Below are 23,622 nucleotides of genomic sequence, written 5' to 3'. Positions count from 1 at the left end.
TCTCATATACAGAAAATAGCAACACTTTAATTGGGATGATAAGATACCAGCTGATCATGTAGGTGCAATTAGGGCAATTTTGTTAATAATAAAGATTTGAAAGAAATGGAGATAATTTAGTAACTTAATAAGCGGGTGGTTCTGCCTGACATCAAATTATTTCCTTCTTGAAATGACTTGCTGTTGCTAAGTTCTAACTTTCAAGAAGCAGTTTCTTATATAACTGTGTTAGTATTGTTTAGCATGATGCTTTTAATCGCAAGTAATAGAGACCCTCTACTGATTGTTAATTAATGGGGGTGGGGTTGTTCTAAGAATGTATGAATAGGAATCATGAGTCTCTTATGAGACCAGACCTCAAGGGAACCCATGAAGACTGCCTTACCAGGCCTTGGGATTGGCAGGAACCATAGTGGCTGTGGGTCTTGTTAAACCAACTGGATGACTGGTCTCAGTTCAAGGCACCAATCAAAGAACAGGAGTTTTAAGTTTTCCTTCTTGAGTGTCCTTCATTTCTGTCCCCCAGTTGCTCATTTTTTAGCTGCTTTCTGTGTCTGGCTACTTTGCTTCTTGCTGTCTCTTGGAAGCTCATTCCTCCATTCCTCTGAGTCTCAGTGTTGTTGGAAATCCTTGCCCTGTGAGTCACTATTACAAGTGATGATTCCTCTGTCTCATTGTTTCTGTTTCCTCCCAGCTTCAGCTTAGTCATGGCCCCTCAACTGCCTCACAGCTTCCCTCTCTGTGCACAGCTCCCAAAGGTTTGACTACAGTAAACTCCCTGCAAATATTGGTTGAATGAATAGATGAGGAATGTTGTTAGGGTATTACTTTATCTTCTCTTTCAATCAAATTTTTAAGGAGCTAGTAAGATATAATCTGTCTGCAATGCAGGAGGCACAGGAGACGTGGGTTTGATAGGTGTGTCAGGAAGATCCCCTGGAGTAGGAAATGGCAACCCACTCCAGAATTTTTGCTTGGAGAATCCCATGGACAGAGGAGCCTGGAGGGCTACAGTCTGTGAGGTTGACCTTCAAAGAGTCAGACATGACTTAGTAACTAAACAACAATGAAGAGATGATCAATTCCTCATTGTCTTAAGGCGACCATCCCCTTTTATGCTTGTTTTGTAAGTCCTCTACCTTCCAATAGCTGCTAATCTTTTAGCATTTGGTTGCTTGGGATATAAAAGTTAACACCAGGTCAGAGTTCTCAATTCTGTATTCCTTGTCCTTCACTTTTTTTTTTTAAATAAAGGTGAAAGGGAGGTTCTAAAGTTTATTTTGTAAAAATCTTTCCCAGATTCTGCAACTTGTATAATAGTTTATGAGGAGATGGTAGGCATGATTAGATCCAAATGGGCAATTATGTTTTTCATTTAAAAGTTTTCATCCAAAACTTGGGTTGAAGAAGAACCTGAAGAGCAGTTCAATATTCACTAAAATACATTAAAAAAAAAAAAAGATTCAGTTGCTCAGATTTCCCTGTTAGAGCATGACTATCCAAAGTTGGCAGTTAATGGGGCTTTCATTCTTCCGGTACTTTGGAAATGATCAGCGTTCCCAAAGGCATTTGAGAGTGTTTTCCCTCATTAGAGGAAAAGTGCTTTTCCAATTCTGAGGACTTTCTGTGTGAAAACAAAAAGAAAATAGATAATAAAAGTGCTACATGAGCATGAGAAAATTTTTCTCTTTAATTTTATGAAAATGGTAGATTTTTTCCCCTTGGACTCATATACCAATACATTTAAAATAACTTTTGTTTGTAGAGTTGCAACTGTGTGCAAGCCATTGAGCTAGACCCCTAGCTCTTAACAAGCCTACGAATTCCAGTGAAATGCACGGTTGGATATAAGCAAAGTACACTACAAATGGCCATGATAGGGAGCAAATAGATTTCAGTGGTGATGAGAGGAGAGACAGATAACACAGTGAAGGCTGAGCAGGGAAACAGAGGCTCAAGGCAGCTAGGACCATGGGACTGGACCCCTAGAGAAAAGCCAGGATTGGCTCTCTAAATGTGGACTCCTTTATTTAGGGTGATTACTGAAGTGCTAGTCATGGGTGAACTCATATATAGAGTAGAATCTAGAGCAGAGAAGAAAATGAATGCAAAGGAGGACGACTGAAAGAATAGACATTTATGAAGAATTCCATGAAGGTGAGTTACAGAACTAAATCATGTTGAATGAGGGCCAAGAGGCACCTGCGGGTAAGTGGTAGGGGCGGAAGCTAGATCACAGTGGTCTGTAGCTAGAAGGGAAAGAGAAGGTATAAACATCCACTGATGGGTGGTCTTTTAAGAACTTTGCCAATTAATAAGAGAAAGAATAAAATAGCTTAAGAAGCAAAGAAGCGATTTTCCTTCTCTTAGGATAGAAAAGATTTAAACAAGTTAGTTTACAGGAAGAAAAAGCCATTGCATCTTCTGTTATTTCTAAAAGGAAAATATATTCATGTATTACTTTCATAGAAAAAAAAGGAAGAAAAAAGGAAGATACAGAAGTTGGGTTGGGGAGATATGTGTGGGGGATGGGAGAGGAAGTAATAGGGAAATTCATTTGAAATCAAGGATTCAGATGGAAATTTACATCTCGAGAAGAACAGGGAACGTCTCTACTACTTAGTAGTGAAGAATGCCAAGTAAAAATATATATTTGATCATCACATAAATAATGTCCGTTGATCTCTATGTTATCATTTTTCAATGAAGAGTGAGATTTCCAGTTTTAGGGGAAAAAAATTAAAGGTTTGGAATTCTGTGGGGGATGAGATAGGAAGTCACTTGGAAATGAGTAAAGTGAGCGTTATGCTTAAGTGAATTTTTCATGAAGCCAGTGAGCATGGTTATGACTTGCCATTGTCAGCAATGCAGGAGGAGGAATGGAAAAATCTGATGGTCAGAACTGCTTGTGTGTAAGACAGGATGAAATGGCTGTGGATGCTGAGCACTGGAAAGAACAAACTTGGTGTCCCTGATTTGGGGCTTTAGATTCGTTAGAAAGTGAAACGTGTGTGTATGGTGGGGGTGCTGTTGGTAATGGTGGTGGCAGTATGACCAGATGGAGCAGAAGAATGAAAGGATACAGAGAATGAAGGGGAAGCTTACATTTCTACATCTGGGATGGGAAGAATAATGGTGGTGTCAGATTAATGAAGCAATGCCTATAAAGTACTTAACAACAATGTCTGGCACATATTATGCACTGAAAAATGTTATCTCAAACTATTATCTTTATTAATAAGAGCACAGAAAAGATAGAAAAATGGGCATTTCAGGACTCGATGGCATGCAACAGTGTTAGTCACTGAAGTCAAGCAAGTATGCAAGTTTTCTTGAAGTGGAGTTCAAGCACCAACCTGTAAAGTTGGGATTTTAGATGACATGATATTACCTAGGAAAAGCTCTTCAGTTCAGTTCAGTTCAGTCGCTCAGTCATGTCCGACTCTTTGCAAACCCATGAATCGCAGCACGCCAGGCCTCCCTGTCCATCACCAACTCCCAGAGTTCACTCAGACTCACGTCCATCGAGTCAGTGATGCCATCCAGCCATCTCATCCTCTGTCGTCCCCTTCTCCTCCTGCCCCCAGTCCCTCCCAGCATCAGAGTCTTTTCCAATGAGTCAACTCTTTGCGTGAGGTGGCCAAAGTACTGGAGTTTCAGCTTTAGCATCATTCCTTCCAAAGAAATCCCAGGGCTGATCTCCTTCAGAATGGACTGGTTGGATCTCCTTGCAGGAAAAGCTCTTAGCTATGCACAAAATTATGTTGAAGGTGAATATATGAAGATGACTTGTAATTTTACAAACTGAACTGTCTTATTTGCTTCTTTCTTCCCCAAACCCCGTAACAGAGGTGTTGTTGTTTTTTCCCGTTTTACAGTTAAACAGATTTAGGTGAAGATTCCTAAGTTATCAAGTGTTAGAATTTTCTTTTGAACCTGGCAGTTTTTATTGAAAGCCCATGCCTTGCACATTACTCCACACTATAAACAGCAGTGACGATCTGGAGGTGATATGAGACAGAGTGCGTTTCAAGGGCTGTGCTGTTTTGCATTGAAGAGGAACATGGAAAAGGCAGATGCCTCTTGGTGTGGGGAAGACAGAATTAACCACTGGAATTTCAAGGAAAATTGTGTCATGAGGAGAAAGTAATTCTCAGCTGCTTTAGTCATTCTGAAATACATTTTGGTACCATCTTGGGTTATAATAAAATAAATCCTTACCTGTGAAAACATTTCATCAGTACCAAAGCCTCTTATGTCAAGAGGCTATAATTTTTATGCACTTCTTTTTTTTTTTTTTTTTTCACAAAAAAGAACAAAACATTATATTCTGTAACATACAAGTTATAGACATCTCTCTTATGTCTGCATGCATGCTAAGTTGCTTCAGTTGTGTCTGACTCTCTGCGACCCTATGGACCAGCCTTCCAGGCTCCTCTGTCCACGGGATTTTTCAGGCAAGAATACTGGAGTGGGTTGCCATGCCCTTCTCCAGAGAATCGTCCCAAACCAAGGATCAAACCCGTGTCTCCTGCAACTCCTGCATTGCAGAATTCTTTACTGTTGAGTCACCAGGGAAGCCCATCTCTTTTATCTCTATCTATATAAGTAGAGCTGAAATTAAATGCTTGTTTTTTCTGGGTTCTTATAACTTACCCTCTGGTTCATTATTTGTAACAGTGTTTTTCAGATAAGGATGGGAGTGTGTTTCTTCATCCTTTTTGACACAGAATCATATAGAAGTAAGCCACAGTGACTGATGGGAATATCCAGTCCAGTATTCCTCAGGTGTGCTGGACTGGAAAAGAGACTAAGAACAACTGATTTATGGTGAAGCCAGGCCAATAAGTACTTGCTGAGTGCTCACAGGATGCCTTTTAACATAGTAAATACTGGAGAGTACCTGGTAAATCTTGGTCATGGTTTCATCAGTAGAGGAGTTTACAGTGTAAAGACATTAGATTGACCTAACTTAGGCATTTAATACAGTCCTTAGAAAATATAGCAAGAGGTCTTGGAAAATAGATGAAAGTAGGAAAAACTCAGAGGGGGTGGACCATGAGCTGTGATTTCAACAGAGCAAACAGAGGGAGGGATGAATGTGGTTTGGCTGATGGAAAAACAGAGGCTGTTTCCTGGCAAAACTCAGAGCCAGAAAAGAGTGAGTTCATCTGCAGCCAAAACACAAATAGTAGCCGGAAGAGAGGTAAAGGAGGAAAGGAGTTAGAAAGAGTGCTTTACCGGGGATGATCAGAAATTGCACTTGATGTGGGCGTGTTAGGAAGTACAGGGATGTGGCCAAAGAGGTCATAACAAAGTATTTTAGAAGCAATGCAGACATCAATTTGGAACAAATAAGGACTGGTTAGAAGAAGAAACAGAAGAGATTCCAGCAGTTCTAGTCTGAGGAAACTAATGGATATAAGATATCAAAAATGAAAAGAGAATCAGTAAGGATGAAAATGAAAAGAGAATCAGTAAGGACCATAGAGGCACTGCTGATTTAGAAGATGGGCATTTTCACTGTCGACTGTAGAAACTGACTGAATCCTGATATGTTTCATCACTTGGAATTAGATAGCATCTTCCAACAGATTTGCTGTCACTCTTGTACTATTCAGACTGTAGTCTCATATATCAACTATTTAAATGTTTTTCTCTTTTTAGGAGAAAAGAGCAAAGTGGACAGATAGAGTAGTTATTTCAAAGAAAAATTCCTAGCTGTTGGAGCACCAAGAATCAATTTGCCTTGGTTTCTGCAGTCCTCTGAAAACCAACCTCACGAGGCATTTAGTACACTGTATCATCTCAAAATACTTCAATTCTGAAAAATTTCAAATATATGCTAAAGTAGAGGGAATATCTTGGAGAAGGCAATGGCACCCCACTCCAGTACTCTTGCCTGGAAAATCCCATGGACGGAGGAGACTGCTAGGCTGCAGTCCATGGGGTCGCGAAGAGTCGGACACGACTAAGCGACTTCACTTTCACTTTTCACTTTCATGCGTTGGAGAAGGAAATGGCAACCCACTCCAGTGTCCTTGCCTGGAGAATCCCAGGGACAGGGGAGCCTGGTGGGTTGCCATCTATGGGGTCGCACAGAGTCCAGACACAACTGAAGCGACTTAGCAGTAGCAGCAGCAGAGGGAATATCTTCAACAATTATGAACAATTTGCCTATTCTTATTTACTGATAGAATTTGTCATGTGATAAAATGAACCAATCTACATGATTTTCAATTATAAGAGTTTGTATATCTACTTTTTAAAAATTTGGTAATTATCAAAACTTAAATTATGTTTTTTTTAAAAAGAAAGGAGACAAGGTATAGAAATGGGAAAAAGTCTCTACCATGATTTGCAATATTTTGTACCCTGATTTACTTAAATGATGTCCCTGGTAAATAGCTTAAATGAAGTCTAAAACTTCTTAAAAGAGCCCCTAAATAGAATATATTTTCAAATCACTCAAGAAATCATGAATTACAGAAGCTGGAATGATATTCTTTAATACTGAAGAAGTTTGGCTAGTAAATTCAAATTTATAATCTGTCATTGAATTAGCATATCTTAAAATCATAAGCTGGTTGTACTTTAGGACATAATAATATGTGTTTCAAAAGGACTCTCATGCACTTTAAACATATTGCTTATTTATTCATTAAACCAATATTTGAATGCCTAGTGTGTGCCAGGTCCTGAGTTAGGGACTTAGAATATATTGGTGGTTGGATGTGTTAATAATTTCTATAAGGTAATATTCAGTGTGAAATCAATTATAATTTTCTCTTATAACAAGGGAAAAGTTACAGATAAATGAAATTCATAGATAACCTCCAACCAACATTTTGACCAACCTCAAGTGAATTAATAAGTTGACCAGTTTGTTTCACTTTTTCCTATGGGTTTTATCTTCACATCAGCAATGAAATGACTAAAAGGAAAGGTGCATGAGGAAGGAGGAGGAAATGGGACTTGGTTGATTCCTGAACAAATATGAGCCCTCGGATTCCAACAGCTACTAACAGTCGTTGCTCTAAGTGTGAACCATTTATATCTTTTTCTATAACTGAGTCATCTCACCTGCTAAGTTATTGTTTTGATTCACTTTGTAATTTCATATCAATTTTAAGAGTTGTGATAACCATTTTAGATATGTCTTTCTATCCGAGTTACCTGATTCACATAAAAATTACTTTTCCAAATGGAAGTGCTGGATGACTGAGAATTACTACTCCAGGCTTTGCTAAAAGGTAGACTCTTAGGTTGGAATTGATGCTAAGTGCCAGAACAGCCCTGAACAACCTTTTGAGTGTGCGTGTGCCCACTTGCATGCATTTGTGTGACTTAAACTTGGTAAAGAAGTAACATCTGGGATGAATGTTCTTAAGTTTTGTTTGTAACTGACAGCTTTAGAGCACTGATAACAAGACGTGGAGTGGAGAAGTCTGATAAATGTCTACAGATTTACGCTCATCTCCTTTCCACTTTTCTTATATAAATGTGCTCTGTATCTAAAGCACTAGGGGTAGAAGTTGAGGTGATTGTTAGGAGGTGGGGTGGCTGAGAGGGAAGCTGACAGCTCTGTTTGTTCCTTTGTGAGATTAGGGTAAAGTTTCTCATTCTGACTCTTGGAGACTGTGCTCACTAGTAAGACACAGTCAGATCTTGGAAAAACTGACGGTGTGAGTCATTTGCTTGCAGTCACCTAGTAGCTCTGGGTTCTTGTGAAGGTTAAAAATGAGTGTTTGCAAAAATGTGTTTCTGGAGCCTAAGCTGTAAGATGAACATGTGTGTGCACGGTATCCATGCACTGTCTTCACACACCTGTGTGCCATTCTGAACAGATTCTAGTGCTCACTTTTTTCACATTTCAGCATTGCTGAAATCAGGATGCATCTTACAATTTATGATGTTCTGTAATTGCTATTGTCCATTTTTTTTTTCAAATGTTAACATCTCTGTAATCGTTAAGCATATTATAATCAGTGGCATCTTATATTTATATCCAAATATTTATAGGAAACTGATCTCAGAGATTTGTAGGCCATTTCACTTTCCCTTCAAAAGTAAAGCAAGAAGATTTATTCTGACAGTAATAGTTGAGGTCAAGAGAGAAACCATTTGATCGTGGAATCCCATTTCCTTTATTATAAGTAACATACAAATGCAAAATGCAACATTCATTACAACCTCTCTTAGGATCCCAAGTGATCGAAAGATTAGGATGCAAATTTATCATGCTTAATATAAGCTGTAAAATGTATTCTTTAAGCTTTGATCCCTCCATTTCTCACATTCAGCTCTTTCTAGTTTCACCTCATGATCATTTTCAAAAGAGGATGCAAATCATCATTTGTCATGTGTGTGTGTGTCTGTGTCTCTCCCTGTGTGTGAGTGTGTAAGAAAGCTATCGTTCCTCATTCATTCACACCTCCAGCAGAACCTACTATGTGTAGGACAGTGGGCTGAGGAACTCATTAGAGATTTACAGACTATTTAAGCAATCTTACAAGATTGTTAAGACTCAAAGTAAGATGACTCCACCCTCACTTTTATGGGTCAGGCAGTGTAGAATATAGAAAAAAGCTATATACAATCTACAGAAGACACAGATACAAGTCCTGGGGTAGGAATATAATGAATAGGTTCAGAATTGGAGGCTGTTTAACAAAGAACCTTCTAAAGAAATGGCTAAATACGGATAGATTTAATTTATTATCAGTCATGGTGTCCAAGGGCTTCCCTGATAGCTCAGTTGGTAAAGAATCCTTCTGCAATGCAGGAGACCGCAGTTCGATTCCTGGATCAGGAAGATCTGCTAGAGAAGGGATAGGCTACTCACTCCAGTATTCTTGGGCTTCCCCGGTGGCTCTGCCTGCAATGTGGAAGACCTGAGTTCAATCCCTGGGTTGGGAAGGTCTCCTGGAGAAGGGAAAGGCTACCCACTCCAGTATTGTGGCCTGGAGACTTCCATAAACTGTATAGTCCATGGGGTCCTAAAGAGTTGGACACGACTGAGTAACTTTCACTTTCACTTTCATGGTGTCCAAGGAGAGACAGTTACATTCATTCTATATTGAGTTATTTCTTGAGTGATTATTATATGTCAGGCACGGGAACTAGCATTTAATCATTCTTTCCAACCTTGAGGTCCTGCTTCATGACCTAAGTCAAATTGTTTAACCTACCTGAGGCTCACTCTGCTGTTCAAAACAAGTGGATCATGCCAGCCTGCTACCTTCCCTGAGACTTTAATGAGATGTACAATAAAGCATTTTGTAAATTATAATATTTTTATAATATAATAAAATATAACAAAATAATGTAATATAATATATGCCTGCTTGCCTGCCAAGTCGCTTCAGTCACGTCTGACTTCTTTGGGCTGTAGCATGGACATCTCCTCTGTCCATGAGATTCTCCAGGCAAGAATGTTGGAGTGAGTTTCCATGCCCTCCTCCAGGGGGTCTTAACTCATCTCCTGAGGCTCCTGCGTTGCAGGTGGGTCATTTACTGCTAAACCACTGGGGAAGCCCAGTATAACATACAGGTCTGAAAAATGTCCTCAGAAATTATCTACTTCTTCCTCCTAGTGCTTCCTCCAATTTAGAAGAATTTTTCACAGGATTTTAACATTGAATAATCCTTTAGTTGAAACTTCAGCACGTCTGCCAGTAGATTAAATATTAGATTGGGAGGTGAAGGAAGGGTGGTTCTGGGAGGATCTTTTTAGTATGCTGTCAGCATTCTGGGAGTGTTCTTTATAGTTTGGAATTAGGAACTGCTGATGTCATGATCAGTCATATTGCCATGACAATATCAGAATTTCCTCCTTTGCCTTTTCTTCGCTTGGGGAGTATCAATTTGCCACAGGTCTGTCATCGGTTTGTCCCGTATGTTAAGTGTATTAGATAACCAGACACTCAGGGTAGGGAATTTTTATAAGCTCCTTATGTAGCCCTTTGCAGTACTCTTAACTAAATATGCTGTTACTGGAAAGTTTGCCTTCATCTACCCCATCTGAATAGAAATTTATTCTAATTTCATATTTTCTTATGTGAACCTTAACATTTATAATTTAGTGGAGAATAGAAAGCTTTTTAGCATTCTCACTTATTATTCTGTTATCCTCCTCTTCAGGTAAAATTAACTTAATGCTCCTGTTAGCAACTAAAGAGAAAGGAAACTGTTTTATTGTTTTTTCTTCTGTATTTTGAATGCTTTAAACCCTAATTTGTGCTGTGGATCCCAGGTTTTGCATAGACATTGTTTATGTCTCCCAGCATTTAGGAATGTCTTATGCCGTTTGTCGTTCTTGGCTTATATGAGGGTTTTGTTTGTCCAAGGTAGTTGTTCAGCCTCTCCAAATTTTCATTCAAACAGTTGATTTTTACCTATGGAAAGGTGATGGTTACTCCAGATTTGAGTTTTGTTTTTCATGATTTAGAGGTTTTTTTTTTTTTTGGCTCTAGTTTTTCACAAATTCTGTAGACTTCCTAAGTACTTTCTGTCTCTTCCCAAGTCATGTAGGAAGAGGTGAATATAATTAGCTGTTTCCACAGCACATCACCCCCTCCCTGCCTCACTTCAGCTTATCCTTTACACATAGTCTGATTACTACAGACTATTTTTTCCTATTTTTATAGAAAAACGTAGGAAAGAAATTTAACTTACAGAGAACCTATGCCAGGAATTTGAGTGAGCTTTGATTTTATTAACTAATCTGCAAGAGCAAGGAAGTAACTAATTTATGATAGGCTATACCTAAAATTTTTTTAAGTGTAAATTATTTGTTTGAAATTTAGAGGATGTTGTGCCACAGAAATAAATATCCTAAATGATGATTAGGATGTTAGTTGTCTGATAAGCATTTATGAGTCCCATAATGAAGCTAATCTCGAATATGGTCTCCCACTAGATTGCGAGGGAAATTCTATTCTCAGTTTCAGTTCAGGATTTTGGAAAAACCTTTTATATAATCACCAACCCAGGTTCTTTTCTGCTTCTCTCCCAACTCCATTCTACCAACTATCCCCGAGAGTAAGACTAGTGGTTGTAAGAGGAGTTATATCTTAGCAACCATTAATTGAATAAGATTTAGGAGCTAGGTTGGGTCAGAATATGTATTTGTACTATTAAGTGCATAATCTAATATTGAAAACTTTGTCCTCATAAGAAACTGAATGGAAATTCAGTGTAATTTCTTATCTTTTAAAAAGTGATTTGCCCAAGTCATGTAGTTGGTAATCGGTAAAGCTGAGATGCACACCCAGGCTTGGGCTCTTAGGTTTTCCCCCACAGGGTTTGGATTTGAACTGTAGATCATAGTAATAACAGTCATCAGGAGTATCATTGGGGGTAGGCAATTTGGAGTCAGAAAGACCTAAGTTCAAACCTCAGCTCCATCATATATTGGATCTGTGGCCTTGGAAAGGTTATTTAAGCCTGAACCATCAGGGAAGCCCAACAGTGAGCCTCACTTTTCCCTTTAGTAAAATGGGCTAATTATTATTCTCTCATGGTGTGTGTGTGTGTGTGTGTATGTGAGAGAGAGAGAGAGAGAGAGAGAAAGAGAGAGAATGAGGGCGGGAGAGAGGAACTTGCTGAGAAAATGCCTAGAATATAGTAGTTACTCAATAAATGACATTTTTTAGTCCATACAGAGAAGCTGCAGTAGGGCAAAGCCCATTTCTTCTGTTTTGTTCACCAGGACAAATTTAAGAATCATTAGAATATTGCTTTTGATAAGACTCATCAGAATTTGGCCATGTTTATGTTCTTCTATATGTCTTCCAGGATTATAGCTATAGAGCTATAGTTTTATTTTATTATAGTAGCTTCATTTTTATACACAAGTGATTTTATATGTGTCTAGGGAGACTTTAGGTCTAGAATAAGATTGTAGAATTTTTTAAAAAGCAAAATAGTAAATAATAGAAAATATTGCTGCTCCTTTAGAAATAGGATACTTTATCAACTCTATTTTGTATCAAGAAAGAACAGAAATTTGAAGAATCTGCTGACCTCATATTTTTCTTTTTTCTTTTTTTCCTGCTTTGCTGGGAGCTAGAGGCTTTTGTAAACACATTTTTTAAAGTTTGAGCTGCTTACACTAACACCTACTATGTGGTTATATTTTATTCCTTAAATATTGTAATGTAAAGTAATGTTGGATAACTTTTTCCCCCTCTTATTTTCTGTTTTTAATGTGACTCAGATAAAAAAGGGTGCTTGAAATGCCTTAGCACCAATCGAGGATTAGAACCTACCACAGGTCTGCTCTTTTGTTGACAGAGGTATTCTATTATCTCATTGGACATCTTCTCTACACGCCTCCCCCCACCCTGTTTTCCCCCCTTCTTTCAAAGTTTAGCTCTCCCACCACACTTTCTTTGAGTTATTTTATTCAAAGGCTTCTTTCTTTCCTATATGAGGCTCAGTAACATGTGTTGGAATGGGGGGCTCCCCTACCTTTTGATTTTCCTTCTGCCTTAAGGAGTTTATCAGTAAGTGATGATTTCAACAGCAGTCACCCCATGTCTACATTCTCTCTCATACCACCCCTCTCTCTCTCTTATACGGACACACACACTCACACATTTTTGTTTTTCTCATCGGCAGAATGCTTCTTTCTGAATGTCCCTCAAACAAAAACATTTATACAGCTGAGCTCCCCACGCCCTTGTTATATCCTGTATTGATCTCACCCTGCAGTGGACTTGCACAGTGCGTAATTGTCTGTACCACTTGGCTGGCACTTATCACTTAATGCCTTGCATTATTCGTGTCCAGCAACTCAGTGCTGTAGGGGTTACAAGTACTCACCTGGGAATTGGAGCATTATTTATAAGGCTTTTTTGAGTCCCAGCTTTATAGTGTTGAAGGAGCACAGGACAGGATCTTTTAAGCCTTACTCGGTCTGGGTTTGAACATTTGCTTGCTTCTTCCTAACTCTATGGTTAAGTCAGTGAGTCTTCACTTGTTTTCCTCTCATTGGTAAATGAAGCCTAATAACCCTTCCAACTTCATAGGGTTGTTGTGAAAGTGAAATGAGATGTGAAATTTATAAATGAAAGTCTCATTTTCAAAATATTTCTATGGGACAAATGTCTTCTCAATTCAGATTCTCAAATTGTGGTTTTACAAACACTTGGGAATCACGAAATCTCATCTCCTCTAGGAGGCTGCAGGCTCCTGCATGTACTGATGGCTCTGTCCTTATTAGCCTCATTCATAGCCTCCTCCTGCCTCACAGTGTGATCTCTGATAGCACGCACAGTCTTCCCATTCATACAGAAATGGCCCTGGTCCAACATACAACCTCTTTAAAGGAAACAGGACAAAAACAAACGTGGGAGAAAACCTTGAGTTCACCTAGGCTCTTGAAACAGACCTTCTGTCAGACAACTTTTTTAACCTCTTAGGATTAAGCCTTGGAAAGTATCTTCATTCAGCCATTCAGCAAACAGTTCTCAAAGACACAGGCTCTCCTTACCTAAATTTGGTTTTTTTAACTTGTCCATTCAACCTGCTCCCTTGCTCCTGCTCTTTGATGATCAGCCAGCCTTACTAATAGCAGTTATTTACACAGTATACCCACTTAAGTCTACAAACACCACTATAAAACCTGAGAAAACAATAATAATAGCTGCCATTTATTGAGTGGGGCACTTTGGTTGGAGTACCATAGATATACTTAGGACAGTCAGCGAGGAGTCTGAGACTCAGAGAGGTTAACTGGCTTGCCCAAAGCCATGTGGCTAGTCACTGGAAAGCTGAAATGTGGAGCCAGATGGGTTTGGCTGTTTAATTTTGTCCCTTGGATTGCAAAGTTCAGATTCACTTAAGCTATCTGAAGAACGAGGGGTGGGGCTGGTTACCCATACACACAGAGGGGCTGTTGTCAGTCTGAAGAGCCAGAGCAGCTTCAGGGACTTCATCATGTCCCCGCCAAGTGCTCACCCGCTCCTGGCATCTGCTTGCCTCTCCGTTTGCTGCCAGTCAGCTTCCTGTTACTCATAGTTTCTGCTTCCTCATAACCTTGGCTTGCGTATGGTTTTGGCTTTTTGTGGCCTCAACTCTACCCCTGGCACTCTTGCAGTTTCTGCCCCTTCCCTAACTGGTTCAGTTTTCTGAATCAGATTCCCAGGGGTGAGGATCTGATTGGCTCTGCTCATTTTTTCAGTCCCAGCCATGTCATAGGTCACTGGCCTATCTCTGGATTGACTGCTCTTGGGTCAGATTCCCACAGCTTTACCCACCAGCTGAGCCGGGCTGTGGAGGATATTGTCTGCCCACTCAACAAAGTCTCAGTTTCCCTTTCAGAAAGATGAGCATCTACCGGGCAGATTCCAAAGCTCTAATTTTGACCACGATAACTTAAGAGTTTCTCTGGAATGCTTCCTTGCTTTGTCCTAAAATATATTTTTTTCAAAGGTCAAATATACTTTCCTAGATGAATCTCACTAGTGTCTCTTCTTGTAGCCATTTATAAATAATCACTTGTGAGTATTTATAATTGATTATATATGTATATATTATATATATGGTTTAATATTTGTTATTTCTCTTAGGTTGAAATTATTTGGGTTTTAGTGACTTTGTTATATTTTACATTTTATAGTCATTGAGGGTGGAAAATCAATCTTCTCCTTTCTTTGCAGTGCTTAGTTAAGTGTGTAGTACCTTCCTGCGTCTGGAACTTTTGAACCCTGGCTTGTAGACCTTGTATAAATATATACCTTTCCTTGTTTCCTTTTATGCCATCCACCATATAGAACATTTTGTTTTGTTGCTATTTAGATATCATTTTTATTCTTAAAAATAGTCCTTGAAATATTTTTAATGTTCTTAGTATATTTTAGTTACCTAGTTATTAGAATTGCTCTTGTAGTCCAATTTAAATTGTATTATCATTTAAAATCTTGTCTTAACCCTGTAAAACAACTGCAGGGTATCAAATCAAGTCTTCCCGTTCTAGAAGAGCACAATATCCAAAGTATCATGACCTTAGAGCAGAACCATAGAAAAATTAATCTATGCTGTTCTTTTGTGGTTTATACTGTGGTTTCCTAAGAGACCAGTCATGACAACTGAGGTTGTACATGGAATTTTTTCCATAGATGACAGGTTTGAACTGCTAGGGTCTTGGGCATTAAGTTCTCAGCAAAAGGCATCTATGACTGGAACAGTTCTACCTAAAGCCTTCTATTTTATACCTGTGTTTGATGACTTGTGGTAAAAGGACCTAGTGCCTGGAGACAGCAAAGGAGCAGCCAAAATGGCATGGAGTAGTCCTAAATAGTATATATATTAACACAGAACTGAATGTTAGTTGCATTGTTTTTATTCAATCATTTAAAATAACAGATACGTTTCTCTGAATGTTATTTAGCAAGTTCTTACTTGCCAAACTGTGCACCTAGTGCTGTGCTTAGAGTAAGGTTACTGCTGCTACTTTTTCTTTTTTTAACGAGAAGAATTAGAAATTATATGTATAGTTTGTGTATATAGTTTTTAAGTAGGTGAGACTTGATAGTTCTCATCACTTTTGTCAGAAAATGTTCGGAGCCCCTCTGTATACCGAGGTGGTTCCCGAGGTCAGCAGTGGGAAGGGTATCTAGGTTGGATATTTTTCAGCTCCTTGCTGCTGGTAACACCCTTGAATGGTCACAGCTTTGCTAGAAGATTCGATTTCCATAGGGGCCACTTTGTTTTCCTTAGGGCAGCCAGAAGTTGAGTGCCTTCACTTCTTAGCCGAGTTAGGATTTTTCATTATCATGGCAGATGGCCCTTTCCAGGGAGGCGTTAGAGGCCAGAGGCCAAGGAAGAACGCTGTAATATTGACTGCTTAGTGTGGTAATATTATCCCTGATAGTCTCTGCTGAACAGGCCAACTGTCCCAGTGGCCCATCCACACACTGCCTGTGGAACTTGCTCTAGAGGCCATCTGCATTGCTCAGGTTCTATCTGGGCTTGATATGCTAACGAATGCAAAGCTGATCAGAAAAAAAAAAAAAAAAAAGTGGGGGCATCTTGAATCGCCTTAAATAATTTCAGTTGAAAAAACAAAGGAAACTACCTCCTCCCTTTGTCCCTGTTTTGCAGTTTGTGTCCCTTCAGTGGAACACATTTGTGTCGTATCTAATAATTAAATATAGAAGGATCGTACTCTTCCAGTTTTCGAGAAGGCTTGCTAAACCGATGGCTTGAAATGATTTTCGCTGTTTGATTTTGGCATCTCGAAGGTAAGCTTGCCAAACTCTGGCATAGGAATGAAGCACGAACTTTACTGTGCGTGTTTGCGGTGAGGGGGTGGGGAGTGGAGACTTATTTTCTCTGCTAAAATTTTCGCGTGCGAATTGGGGGAACGGGGATTTGCAGAGGTTTGATGGAAGGCTGGTGTGTTCACTGAAGTAGGTGTGATCGCCCGCACCTTTTCTGGGAGGGTGGACGGTAGGGGGGATGGGGGGGGTAGTTTGAAAGGATGAAAGAAAAGATAGAACTGGGACCAGCTGGCTTCCTACCCAGGTGTTAGCGTGATCCCCGACGCGGTGCCCTGAAAAGGGGCTTCGAGCCGGGGTGCAAAGCTGCAGCGGGTGCTGAGGCCAAGAATCTAGGAGAGAAAAAAAGAAAAGAGGAGGGGGGTGGCTACTCCAAGGAATGTGCGGCATGCGGGGAGCCAGACCCAACCATTACACCGGAGCGGGGGCGCCGGCGGCTTCCCCGGCCGCGTGGCCCCCGCCCCGGCCCCGAGCCCGGGAGGGAGCGCCTGGGGGCCGGCCGGCGGGCCGGCGGGGCGGCGGGCGCGGCGCCGGGCGAGAGGGCGGGGAGGCGCTGGTGGGCCTGGGCGCGGCGCGAGGCGGTGCGCGGCCGCCTCCCCGCCCCCGGCGGGCGCGCTCTCGGGGCGGTGGTTGAGGCCGCGGTAGGTGGGGACGCGGCGGCGCTGCTCCTCCGCTGCCGCCGGGAGAGTCCGCGGCGCCGCCAGCTCCGCGCGCGAACTCCCGTCCATGGCACGCAGGGCGGCGGCCGCCCGAGCTGCCCGAGTCCTGCCCGCCGCCGCCGCGCCGCACTTTTAGGCGACTCGGGAGGTCCAGGGCGGAGGAGAAGTCAGCCCGGAGCTGCAGCCCCCGCCGGCCGCCGCCGCGCGGCGAGAGGGAGTTCCCGGAGCGGCCGCGGCCCCGGCCGGCCCCCTCCCTGCGCCCTCCCCCTCGCGGCGAGGCTGCCCCGCGCCCGCCGCCCGCGCCCGCCGCGATGATCTTCCCCAGCAGCAGCGGCAACCCCGGGGGCAGCAGCAGCTGCAGGACGCCCTATCGCAAGCAGGTGAGGCGGCGGCGGGGATGCCGCGCGGAGGCCGGCCACCCCGATCTACAAAAGGCGGCAGCGCCCGGCCAGACTCCGCTGTCCTCCTCGGAGGGACCGGGCTGGGCGGTGACCTTGTTTCGCAGGAGGCGGCCCGTGGGGACGGCTCGGGCCGTTGACCTTAGCTGGGGAGATGCCCTCGCTCCCGCCGGCCGGGCCGGGCAGGACGCGGAGGAAGGGGAAGGGGCGGCGGCGCGGCGAGAGCAGGAGCGCTCCGGGCTGGGGGCTTCGCCTAGCTCTGCAACAAGTTTGGGTTTTTTTCTGGAAACCTTTGTGTGTGTAAGAGTAAGATAATAAGTCGTAACATTGGGCTACAACAATCTTCACTTGGAACCTCAAAGAACCTACCCGATTCGTACTAAACCCGGAAGACCAATATATGTGTGTGTGTGTGTGTGTGTGTGTGTGTGTGTGTGTGTGTTCGCGCGCGCTCCCCCTCCCATTTATATATTAAAAAAAGAAAGAAAAAGAAACAGGAACTTCTACTGTCACTTTCTCAAGGTTTTCAGTTTCCAGCAGCAAAGGGGAATCCTGTGACATCTAGTTGCAGAGATACTTGGATAAGCCTGAGTCATACACATGCCTTTTCCTATTTTAATACCGTTTCATACATTTTTTAACAGATTGAACTCCAAAGGCACTTTAGTGGTTAGATCAAAATCCCCTGCCGGGAAAATGAGTGGAGCTGGAAGCTTATATTCATAGCCTTTTGTTTTGTTTTTCATCTTTGTTTTTAAAAGAAGGTTACTGAAGCCATGTTGTGATAAATCTCACAGAGCCTTTCAGCAGCAGCAAAAACAAAACGTAGCCTTAAATTATGTAAAAAATGTGCAGGTCTGTTTAGAAAAGGTTAAACTGATTTAGAGGTCAGTGGCAAGATGCTTGTTGAGAAAACAAAAACACGATTGCAGATATTTTTCTTCCATAATATATCTCTTGTCTACATCCTTAGCCACTGAGACAAATCAATTAAGTTATTACCCCCATAATGATTCAATCAAACTGTATCCTTCCATGCAGACCATGGCTCTGTTAAGATCATGACAGATGACAGCGATGCCTGGTGGCTTTCCTAAAGGCGTTCACAGGGTTATTGATTATGTTTAGTCCTTTTTGTTCTCAGACTCATTTTGGGGGAGGGAAGGCATGTCTTAGCATAAGTATGTCTGAAAGTGGTCCTAATTTTCTGAACAGAGTGACAGTGTCCAAAAGTATTGTTTTCTGGCCCTTGTATCTTTCACTTGTTAGCTTCCCCTTAAAAAGACAGTAAACACACCTAGTCTGTGTTCCCTTCCTGCCCAAGTAAATGGAACTTTTACCTGGCTTAAGAAAAGTCCCTCCTTTTAATTAAAAAAAAAAAAACAAAACTGCATTTGTGTCTTGGTTGAAGTATAGACTAAAATTGTCAAGATTCAGAAACCGGCATCTCTGAACTCTTCCTGTGGCCTCATTTAAAAGAAATACCTGAGATCCAGTACACTTACATCAACTTCATAAACGAAGCCAATTTACAATGAATATTCTCCTGAACCCTCCTCCCCCACCCACCTCCCTCTACCTGAAAAGATGGCTAATTATGTAAGGGCCTTGTGTATTCATTTATTTGTTGTCAAAACCCGGCGGGGTGTTAGCTCTGAAATGGGGAAAAAGCTCTGAGGGCGAGGCCTTTTGCTGTGAGGGGCTGGAGGTTTTGTGTGTGGAGGGGGACAGCCTGCTGGTCTGGAGCACGCTGATAAGATGCTCTTCTTTTCACTGGGCTCTCCTTAGATTCAGAGACTAAAAGGGCTGACTGAATCAGAAAAACAAACAGACTCTTTTTTTCTATAGGCGAAGAAAGAAATGAATGTGTAGGCATTATACAGACACAAGACCCTGGGTACCAGTGGTATTTTGAGTCAAAGGTTTCTTTTGTTAGTATTTAGCCATTCACTGGGAAAACACACTTCCAGCGCGGGGACCTGGTTACCATGAGTGACTTTGTGATCTCATCCTGGCATAGTCTAAATGGGAAGTCTAATTAATGCTTCTTAGAAGATTTTGTGATATCAAGCTTGCACCTTTCAGTTCACATTACTCTGTTCATTTAGATGAAAGAATAGGTACGTTTTAGGTGTATAGTGCAGTTTGAGTTTAATGTAGAAATATATAATCAGCTGTTAGAGCTGATTCAAGATAACTTGCCTGAGGAAAACACTGAATGTGAGGAATACTTGAAAATCACCTTTGGAAAAAAATAAGCCAGAGTCACATTTGTATTATACATATATATTAGTGGCAAACCATCATTGAGCATCTTACAGCCTGTGGATTGCTGTTCTCAGTGCTTTGGGTGGATTAACTCATTTAGTCATCTTGACAGTCTTACAGGGCAGGTAATAATATCTTTATTTTTACAGTTGAGGAAACTGAGACATAGTTTAAGTTCCGTGCTCAGTCTGTATGACCCAAAGCGCAGAGCCAGGATTTGGACCCTGGCAGTCAAGCTCTTTAAACTACCACACCTCGGCAGCCTGCGTATCACGTGCACGTTTCAATGAAAACTCAGAGCTTCTCCACGTCACTGCCCATCACCCTTCTAGTCTCAGAAAGTCTGGTTTAGGGATTCCTCCCACCTTTCTGGACTGTGGGCTGGGGTACAGGGTGGAGGGATGGTAAGGGAGTTGAAGGTGAAGAATGATGACGTGGATGACTTGGATAGTGAGTTCAGAATACTGGGGATTGGCATCAATGTCAAAAGATTGCTTTTTGGAGTGATTTTATGATTTCTTCTTAGAACTTTACAAATATTGGAGTCAGCCAGTTTCAGTTAAAGCAGAAGTGGGTGATGCTCATTCTCCTCCTACTCCATGTTGTGTGTGGAGGGCCTCAAGGAGCACTGATCTCTGGCATCATCCAGAATAAACAGGATTTTCCTGTATCACAGGCCTACGAGCTTGTTAGAAATACACCTGCTCGGCTCGGGTCAGAGTAAGATGCTTTGAGTGGAGTGATAACCCAGGAGGCAGTATCTAGGCAAAGATTGCTGGCTCTAGTCTCAGTGGAAAAGCCTGTGTGGCCAATTATTGTTAACTGTGACTTTCAGATATAAGATATTAAGCAAACCTAGTCTGATTATTTGAGAACACCCCACAACCAAAATGAAAACCACTTCTGTAATTGTGAAAATATTTTAGTATGTTTCCGTCGAAAAAGTGCTTTGTGCTGAAAAGGCCTTAATTAGAGAAAATAAATATTTCCATTTTATTTTCAACTGTTTTATTAAGTACTTCCCCCTTGGTGTTTCCTTACTTCCATTATGGAACTGCTTTCTTGAGGTAGTTGACTCAGTTATGTCATATGCTTGGTTTTTTACAAATTGAGGCATGTCCTTCTTTAGGGTTTTGAGAAAGTCCTCTTTTTTTGCCCGGTGGTTTGCAGTTGGGTCCTTTGGGGTAGAGGAGTGAATATAAGAATTTGCGTGTGTGTGTTTCTTTTCTTTCCAAATGATCTTGCCAACCAATAGCTGTACTTGATAAGAGTTGCTAACTTTTGATGAGTGAAGTACTTGTCTCCTCAGTTTAAATAGATTTACACAGTTTGCTGCTTTCTTGAAGATTAACTGGGTGTAGCTGCACGTGAAGAATTCAACAGTGATTCAGTATTTGGCCGTGTTAGAGGATGACATACAAAGCTGGTGATTAATCCTCTTCAAGCAGTTTCTGTTCACAGCAATTTATGTGTAGTAGATTGGGTTTTTGTTAAAGTTTGAAGATTAAAGTTGTTCAGAGAAATGTTTAAATGAACACTGAATGAGCCAGTTCCAATTTATTGTGTTTTTTGTTTGTCTGTTTTAAAGAAAGTAAACCTCAAGCCACTGATATTGGAGGTTTTTTTAGGAGAAGTTAGCAGATAGTTAAATTGGTATCCAGAAGATACCAATTCCTGGTTCTCTACTAGGCTGTTCCAATGTGTTTGTGATTCAGTAGTCCTTATGCGTCGAGGTAATGTTTGAAATAAGAATCCATAGCCATTTGGAAAGTATGGAATTCATCATTAGTGATATCCAATTTTTTCTCTAGGTATCCCTTTTGGCATCTCACCACATTTTCCATAGTTCACGTCAGGTTTTAAACATGTTTCTTGTTTTTGCTCTTTCCTTCCTTTTAGAGTCTACTGTTAACTGGGCTCACCATATATTGGTAATACTTTTCAAGCCCTTTCTTGGAGGAGTGGCGGGGAGACTGTCTCGTCCAAGTTTCTGAGAATGTATTTCCAAAGCACTCTGCCAATAAATATTTAAAGATATATATGATATCCCCTCCCAACCTCAGCTATATTTAATCTTCACAACGGCCGTGTAAAGTAGGAAAAGGTCAGGAATTTTGAGGCAGTGAATTTAAACGGCCTGGCTGATGAAAGCTTGGTCTCTGGAGTCAAAAGCTCTGTCTGCTACCAGGAAAAAGAAGGAAGCTCAGTCAAGAACAGCTGTAGCCCTCTCGACACTTCCCTTTCCTTGGCCTCCCAAAGACATGTGGCGCACAGAGCACCCCAGATTTCGGCTTTGGGAATTCTAGCTCTGTAATTTATTAGTGTTTTTTGTTTGTTTCATGAAGGCCTTTGCTCTAGGGTTGTCAGATAACATACAGGACACCAAGTTAAACTGGAATTTCAGATAAACAATGAATAATATTTTAGTGTAAGTACATCTTGGATATTGCACAGTACTGTGTGTTTTTATTTGCCAAATCCAATAATCCTATCTATTTCTGGGGAACCCAACTCACTTTTTAAAACAAGTTATAAAAGAGATGATAATTGTAGACAAAATTATTTCCATGTTTTCCTCCTAAAATCTTGCCTCTTAGGATATTCCTTGAGCCCCGGTAATGCAGATTTCACATCTTAACTTTATTAACCATCACTCAACCTCATTGAAAGACCCCCCAGCTTAAGTTCTGGCTCTGTCACTTGCCTGCTTTTTCAGTTAACCTCACAAAGCCTCAGTTTCTGTTAAATAAAGATAATAGTGCACACTCCACAGGGTTGTTGTTGTTAATCCTTCTAAGGTGTTATTATTATTAATGTCCCTACCAAGCAAGCAACAGCGGGTGGTCCTGGGAGGCACTGTGTGATCCTGGGGGACCTTGACACAGCCTCTAAGAATGGACTTTGTTTAGAAAGTGGGGGCAACCTCCCAAAGGGTAAGGATCTGGAGCTTGAAAACAAGACTCTCAACCACATTTAAAAAAAAAAAATCCAGAAAAGATGTAGAAAAGAACATCCCACCATATTTTAAGACAGTGGTCCTGTATTATGCTCTTGTTTGCAGAATTTGCCATGTCTTTGGGGAAAGAAAGCCTTTCAACTCTCTGTTCTTTATTTTATGCAAATATATGATTGGAGAATGGGGAAAAAAGAGCATTAGTGACTGTTGTTAATGAAAAATGCTGCCTTTTAATTTGCTCAAAAGCAGACAGATTTGATTATTAGTATATGCATGATGATTTCCTGAATTCTTTCCTTTGTCTTGTTTGTATATTTGGTTTTCAAAGGTGCCATCTTTGCCTTTCTCAGAAAAATAAACATTTTTTTTCTCCTTAGACATCTGTAGGTGTTCAGTGGGTGTTTGTTTTTAAACTCCAGTCTGTAGAGAATGCTTTGCTTAATACATTCTAAAAGCTTGGTAAATTTTAAAATAAGATAGACATAGCATGAGGAAGGAAGTAATAAGCTTTTCCTGAAGTTAGGACAAGGTGGAAACATTAAATGGAGCAAACTAAATTCTGTATTGAAATAATGAATCAATGTAACTATTGTTTTTTAACACTTATTAAATAGCAGCTACAACAAAACTTGTAAATATAGTAGTGCTCTAATAAATAGAAATATATCTTGGCTCCACTTTATTTAAGTATATGGATATACAAAGCAATGTAATGTAAACTGGGGAAATCGTATTTACACTTGTTAATTGTGCATACAGTACAGCTTCAAAAATGCATTTTAAAAAAAGAGGCTGAAAGGAAATATGCCAAAAATATTAACAAGTGTTTTCCTCTGTTGGTAGATGGAACCATGAATGATTTACTTTTCATGATTCTCTTTACATTTGTTTTTCAACCTTCCAGTCCCCCTTGGTCTCCACATGAACATACAGTCCTTTGGTTATCAAGAAAAAGATAAAGTGAAAAGAAAAATCTAGAAAATTATACTATTTTTAAGGTTTAAAAATTGCAGTGAAAGTTGAGTTTTCAAGTCAATGAGAATTTCAGCCTAGCG

General features: G+C 40.8%; 1 protein-coding gene across 27 annotated transcripts in view; it reads left to right on the top strand.

The window, feature by feature from the left end:
* RBMS1 (RNA binding motif single stranded interacting protein 1) overlaps window positions 1-23,622 on the top strand; it is a 219,968-nt gene that overhangs the window by 70,850 nt on the left and 125,496 nt on the right. For 8 of the 27 annotated variants that reach the window (XM_086355807.1, XM_086355736.1, XM_086355780.1 and 5 more), the window contains exon 1: window positions 16,907-17,325. The exons of 11 other annotated variants lie outside the window; for them this stretch is intronic. In XM_086355807.1, coding sequence (XP_086211933.1) covers window positions 17,257-17,325 — 69 coding nt within the window. In that variant the 5' untranslated portion in view covers window positions 16,907-17,256. Of the gene's footprint in view, window positions 1-15,892; window positions 16,251-16,906; window positions 17,326-23,622 lie in introns of those variants that run through there. 8 more of the 27 variants (XM_086355849.1, XM_086355876.1, XM_086355822.1 and 5 more) reach the window with 5 other exon arrangements.

Source organism: Bos grunniens, chromosome 2 (genome assembly GCF_055505025.1).
Source record: "Bos grunniens cultivar Pamir isolate PY7600 chromosome 2, Bosgru_T2T1.0, whole genome shotgun sequence".
Lineage (NCBI taxonomy): Eukaryota > Metazoa > Chordata > Mammalia > Artiodactyla > Bovidae > Bos > Bos grunniens.
This window is presented reverse-complemented; position numbering and strand designations above follow the sequence as displayed.